The sequence below is a fragment of the Primulina eburnea genome, chromosome 13 (assembly GCF_022965805.1).
Source record: "Primulina eburnea isolate SZY01 chromosome 13, ASM2296580v1, whole genome shotgun sequence".
NCBI classification, from domain to species: domain Eukaryota; kingdom Viridiplantae; phylum Streptophyta; class Magnoliopsida; order Lamiales; family Gesneriaceae; genus Primulina; species Primulina eburnea.
In genome coordinates this window covers 33,808,108-33,815,049 of record NC_133113.1, presented here as the reverse complement: position 1 = coordinate 33,815,049, position 6,942 = coordinate 33,808,108, and the positions used below count along the sequence as shown (strand labels likewise).

Below are 6,942 nucleotides of genomic sequence, written 5' to 3'. Positions count from 1 at the left end.
TAATTGTCTAGTATTATATCATCTATTTTATTTATTATACTTCACTTTGTTATTATTATTATTATTTACCAATATATTATTATATATCAATTGGGTTAGTCCCAAACAATTTCTAATTACATTATCGGGCAGAGTAAATTGTTACATGTAACAACTTAGAATGACTCTATGCAATTTCCTGTTTCTACCGCAAACGAAATGAACAATGGGTTAAATAATGCTCGAGAGGATATTCGAGTTCGATGGATTAAGTGAATACTTGATCAATAATTAGAAATTCAATTTTCTTTGTCAACACTTTTTTCGAATGAGTTTGTCTTACATGATTTACATAATATGATTTATTCGATTGATGTGGTTTGCAGACTATTGTGTTAGTTCGAGAATTTATCTAAATTATTCCATGAAATTTGCTATTCAAAAAGGGGACTAAAGAGATTATTGACGTGTAATCGAAGAAATATATCTTAATTTTAAATAAAGTACAATTCTATCTAGTTAAATTAATTTATATGATGACATAATTTTGTGGGATTTATTAATCTACAATGAATTGCATGTATATTTAGTAGGAGGTTCACATGATGTAATTATTTTATACTAATTAATTATGATTAAGAGCTAAGCATGGGGGAGTGGAGTATTAAGAGAAAAAGGTGGGGTGAAGGATTAATGGTGGCACGCCGAGTTTTTTGCGTAGAGAGGCAGAAGCCGTTTAAGTCTATAGCTCAGAACTCTACGGGCAGCTCGTGCCACCGTTCGGGCAGGCGACACGACCAAAAAGGAGAAAAACGATAATTATCTCACACATTCACACACCCTCTCACCTCCACAGTTCCCACTGCAGAGAGAGATTTCTAGAGAGAGAGAGAGCGAGAGAGGGAAAGGCAAAGTACATTGCAGAGGTTAAAAGTTTGCAGGAGTGCCATTAAAAGTTCCAAGAAATTGATAAAAGTCCCAGAGTACAAAGATTTATTATCTTCGGGAAACTAGCAGGAAGCCCATTTCAGTTTCTTGACGTTGTGGGGTGTGGGATTAGTTCTTGAAGAAGTGGGAGGTCGGAGTGGATGGGTGAATGAGGGTTAATGCATCTGGGTTTGGATGGCTTTTATTTAAATTTCTTGTCTTTCTGTATTTGGATCTGAGATTTTTATCTTTGGGATGGTGAAGTTAGACTACTGTTGGATATGTAGATGTAGTTTTTCTTTTGGAATATTATATAAATGGAGATGAAGAACTTTGAAAGAGAGGGGATGGTTTCTTTTGTAGTTTGGTTGGTTCTGATTGTGCATCCGCTGAGGTGTATTTATGCTAATATGGAAGGTTTGTGCTTTTAAAAGTGTGTATTTATTTGTGTGCTAATGGTTTTGATTTTTTTCCCCAATTTTTTTGGACATTTAGGTTTTGTTCTTCAGGTTTCAGTGTTACATCTTGACTTTTTTGCATTTTTCGAAAAGTTGGGGCCTTTAGGTTGGGTGAGGAGTTAATCTTATCAGTTCGATTGGAAAACGTGTGCTTATATTTGTTTTCGTTAATCATTTGCATTTTCTTTCATGTATCTTGGAAAGGTCGGTGATGAGTTTGTGCTGTTAATTCCGAATATTTTTGGTGAATGCTATATTTTAGTCATTGATCTTCTTCTGAGCTCGTATTTTTAATTTATATTTGAACGAGTTGAATGAATCTAATTTTTAGTTATCAATCTCCTGGTTGAAACATTATAATGCTCTTTTGGTAAAACTTTGTGCTTGAGTTTACCCGATTTTATTGGTGTGTTCTGGACAGAATGGAACGGGTTTCTTTGCTATCTTTTATCTTCATTGTGATTTTACTGTTATCATGGTTAAGAAAAACTCGAGCCAGCTCAATGAAACAATGCACATGGTGTCGCAAGTATTGGTATCAAAATATTGATCCCTTAGTTTGGAATCTGAAATAACCCCACATGAAGTTGAATTGATTTTTCATGAATTGTAATTCTCGAGGATTCCATTTCAAGAATTAATCTACTCTCGATCCTAGTTTTTCACCCACTATATTTGCTTTGATGTTATTAAAAAAATCTACTTTCTTGACATGTTTGACATAACTTTACTTGTATTAGGGAAATATTACTTGTAGCATCTAAGTTTTCAGTTGGAATGGTCAAACAGGTGATGCTTTGCACAACCTTAGAGCAAACCTGGCGGATCCAAACAATGTGCTTCAGAGCTGGGATCCCACCCTTGTCAATCCTTGCACGTGGTTTCACGTCACCTGCAACAATGACAACAGCGTGATTAGAGTGTTAGCATCTCCAATGAAATTTTTTTGCCATGTTTTCATGTTCCATTTAGTCTGTTTCCAACATTATTTTTTGTCTCCAGTGATCTTGGGAATGCTGCATTATCGGGTCTATTGGTTCCACAGCTTGGCCTGTTGAAGAATTTACAGTACCTGTATGTCATGGTTGCATTATCTTACAGTAGTTTTTACTGGCTTTTCTAGAGAAGAATTTAAACATTTTTTCTTCTTCTTCATTTCTGAAGTTTGATTATATCAAAGCAACAATGATATGCTACAAATGAATCTTTTGAAATGAAAAGAACAGAAATTTTCGGAGCTTATATGACACATTTTGAGAATATCAATATCCATGTTCATACTAAATATTTGTCTTCACACTCAAGATTATTTTGAGAACTTTGCTTCGAAAAAAAAATCATCCATTTGTGTGATTTTAAGAGGTTGTTAGCAGTCTATAGTTCTAGAGGTATATATATCTTTTCATCCGGCTATTAATTTTCACACACCGCTGGAAAATAGTAATGGGCATTTTCTGTCATTTTCTTGCAACCAATATACACATAGACATCAAAACAAATTTCGAACATAATTATGACGGATACTTTTCTGACCATTGGCACAACAGGGGAATCCGGCGTCCAGGTAGTCACGACTCTGTCTTTTGTGCCCATGCACTTCTCTTTGCTAATTAGAAGCTGTTCATATCTCACATTTTAAGAGGATTTGACGTGCTCCAGTGCTTGTTAAACAAATTGACTAAAGGTTTCTTTTTGTTTGAACTTACACAGTATACCTGATTACTTTAATTGTTTTACTTGTGATAGGGAGTTGTACAGTAACAACATAAGTGGGCCAATACCTAGTGATGTTGGAAATCTGACAAATTTGGTGAGCTTGGATCTGTACTTGAACAGTTTTACTGGCCCCATTCCAGGCACGTTGGGCAAGCTTTCGAAGTTGCGCTTCCTGTGTGTAAAGTTTTCCTTGAATTTTTATTTTATCATTGCATTTCACTATTCAGTACTCGGTCCCCTACCCCCATCCTCGGAAGAAGCAAAACTAAATGAATTATGATGTCTTACATAGGCAGTTGAGATTGGTGGATAATTAACCATGTGAGATTTTGGACAGAGGGTATGGAAACAAAATGAGAATGACAAACTACTGTTTTCTTTGGTTTTCCTGGCAAAGAATGAATACCTGCTTATTTCCCTTGGTTAGAGAAAGATTTTAGTTAATACCTTCCATGGACAAATATGATACGATGCCTTGAATTCCCCCAAGATGTTCTCATGCTTATAATATTTCTTAACAAATATCAGATATAACTGTTTTATGTTATGTCATTGCAAGGATAGCCGGCTAAATAATAACAGCTTGACAGGCTCCATTCCCATGTCATTGACTAATATCTCATCCCTACAAGTATTGTGAGTGTTCATTTTGGTCTCAACTATTTGATCTTACTTTCATTTATTTTGATGCACACGCGTGAATTATAAAGAGAATCGTTTCATCACATTCTTATCCAGGGATCTGTCAAACAACCAACTATCAGGTCCAGTTCCAGATAATGGTTCTTTTTCTTTGTTCACACCTATCAGGTATTTGACTATTTTCAGTTTGAATATACTCATGGCTTTAATAAGTATCTGAAATAGGTGCTTTTCCTGGTCACAGTTTTGCGAATAACTTTGATTTGTGCGGCCCCGTCACGGGACGACCATGCCCTGGATCTCCTCCATTTTCTCCACCACCGCCGTTTATACCACCTCCCCCAATTTCATCACCAGGTCTTTTTCGTAGTTAGATTAGATGTTGTGGCTTGGTTTATATTAGGAAAGAAAAAAATGATAGAAGGCTTACTTGTTTTCATGGTTCAATTTTTCTTTCAAATTGACTTTATGAAGTGAATGCTACTTATACAATGTTGCTATCAACAGAGTTCACTTGTTCACTGTCTTAAAAGAAATGTGGACGAGCATTGCCAGTTCCTTCAGAGATTTGTGTCTGCTTTTGTTAATATACAACACCAGATAGTTGCATGTGAATGTATTTATTCTTTTTCTGAAGTTGCTTATTTAACTGAAGTAGTGAATAAAGAGGTAAGCTAACAATAGTTGCAGGTTAAAATTAATGAAGAAGTTGCTTTTTCTACCGAAGTGGTGTATCCAAAGCAACTTGGGTGATCGTCAGAGTTGAAATCTGTTTACAACCCGAGCTAGAATATTTCGATGTGCATTTATTACAGTATTGAATGATAGGATTAAGTTATCTGAGTTTTTTTTTTTTTTTTTGAAACATCACAATCTCTATTTTGTTTGAAACATTATCAAGCTGTTAGAACTTTTTTCCAGATGTATTTGATTCTGAAATCAAGTTTCTCTATCGTACTATTTGAATTTACCAAATGTAACACAGGAGAAAATAGCGCAACTGGAGCCATAGCTGGTGGTGTTGCTGCTGGTGCTGCTTTGCTATTTGCTGCCCCTGCCATTGTATTTGCCTGGTGGCGTAGGAGAAAACCTCAGGAATATTTCTTTGATGTGCCTGGTTTGTGATTTGATTCTATACATGTACTAAAAATATACATGTTCTGTAGCTCCATAGTAATTAGTAGTTTCCAATCTTTCAGCTGAGGAAGATCCTGAAGTTCATCTGGGACAGCTTAAAAGGTTCTCTCTTCGAGAGTTGCAAGTTGCAACCGATAGCTTTAGCAATAAAAATATCTTGGGGAGAGGTGGCTTTGGGAAGGTATACAAAGGACGTCTGGCAGATGGTTCCTTGGTTGCTGTAAAAAGACTCAAGGAGGAGCGGACACCTGGTGGGGAGCTTCAGTTTCAAACTGAAGTTGAGATGATCAGTATGGCTGTGCACCGAAATCTTCTTAGACTTCGTGGTTTTTGTATGACCCCAACTGAACGATTGCTTGTTTATCCGTACATGGCCAATGGAAGTGTTGCATCTTGTTTAAGAGGTATTCATGCATATATAAATTTTGCTTATAAAATATTTTGGCTCGTTCGTCTAAATATTGTTGAATATGTTTTGCTTCTAAAGACTTAACTTCCAGCTTCAAGTGTAAGTAACTCATCAATTATTCTATATGCAGAACGTCCGCCAAATGAGCCACCACTTGATTGGCCCACGAGAAAGTGCATTGCTCTGGGATCTGCTCGAGGATTATCGTATTTGCATGATCACTGTGACCCCAAGATTATTCATCGTGATGTCAAAGCTGCAAATATATTGCTAGACGAAGAGTTTGAAGCTGTCGTTGGAGATTTTGGATTGGCTAAGCTCATGGATTATAAGGACACCCATGTGACTACTGCTGTTCGTGGCACTATAGGACACATAGCTCCTGAGTACCTATCCACTGGAAAATCTTCTGAGAAAACTGATGTTTTTGGGTATGGAATCATGCTTCTCGAGCTGATAACAGGGCAGAGGGCATTTGATCTCGCTCGCCTTGCAAATGATGATGATGTCATGCTTCTTGATTGGGTATGCCATACTTTTCTTTTTTATTTGTCTGTGGCTGTATTTTATGATAGCACATGAGACAGAAAAAATTATATCGGGGTCACCTGTTCAAACCATATCCGATTTTAAATGATAGAACTAGCAACACATTGAAAGGTGGCATACAAGGATTTTTGTGGTTCAGCTGTTAATGTCTACATCCACAACCAAGAAATCCTTTTTAACAATTAAGATAAAACTTATGAAAAGATGCATGATAAATTTAATTATATCAAATCTATAGAAGCAGATTTGCTCTGCCAGACGTCCTTTAATTTAATTATATCAAGATATGGCTTTAGCAATAAAAATATCTAACACATTCAAAATATGGTTTTACTTTAATTTCTATTTCAGGTCAAAGGGCTACTAAAAGAAAAGAAATTGGAAATGTTGGTCGACCCCGATCTGCAGAGCAAATATGTGGAGGCAGAAGTCGAGCAGCTAATACAAGTCGCTTTGCTTTGCACGCAAAGCTCTCCAATGGACCGGCCAAAGATGTCAGAAGTCGTGAGAATGCTCGAAGGTGATGGCTTAGCTGAGAGATGGGATGAATGGCAAAAGATTGAAGTTCTTCGGCAAGAAGTCGAGCTAGCACCACATCCTAATTCGGATTGGATCGTCGATTCGACCGAAAACTTGCATGCTGTTGAATTATCAGGTCCAAGGTGACCATCCTGACTAAATTAAAGAAAGGAATTTACTGCGGCCCTTGCTCTTTCTGCTTTATAAATTGTAATTTTTATCTTTCTTTTAACAAGAAATATTTAACGTATTACATGCATGTTGTGGTGAAATTGTATTCATTATATTTATGTATTGGAGTTTGTTAGTTCTGATGAAACTAGGAGTCGGAGCATTTGTGTCACATAGGAAGTGCGGTGACATGTTTGCCATTTTGTGAAACTAAAAGTTGTCCATATGAAATATTCATAACTATTTCAATAGATTTATTGTAATTTGGGGATATGTATGATGATTACTTCTGTCCTAGTTAAATGAGACCTATGGCGTTGTAAAGCTAATCAACATGGTTAAAAAATCTACTTCCACAAGTTTGTTCTAATTATATCGAAAAAGAAAGCAAATATGGTAGAATTTTTTTGTAATGATAAGTTAATATTTTAGTTC

General features: G+C 36.1%; 1 protein-coding gene across 1 annotated transcript; it reads left to right on the top strand.

The window, feature by feature from the left end:
- The first annotated feature begins 665 nt into the window (after nucleotides 1–665).
- On the top strand, nucleotides 666–6,776 carry LOC140808709 (somatic embryogenesis receptor kinase 2). Its single transcript, XM_073165895.1, has 11 exons — nucleotides 666–1,323; nucleotides 2,154–2,286; nucleotides 2,367–2,438; nucleotides 3,111–3,254; nucleotides 3,645–3,716; nucleotides 3,819–3,890; nucleotides 3,967–4,079; nucleotides 4,708–4,839; nucleotides 4,922–5,263; nucleotides 5,399–5,793; nucleotides 6,169–6,776. The coding sequence occupies exons 1-11, from the start codon at nucleotides 1,224–1,226 to the stop codon at nucleotides 6,481–6,483; spliced, it is 1,890 nt and encodes a 629-aa protein (XP_073021996.1). The 5' UTR covers nucleotides 666–1,223; the 3' UTR covers nucleotides 6,484–6,776.
- The last annotated feature ends 166 nt before the right edge of the window (nucleotides 6,777–6,942 follow it).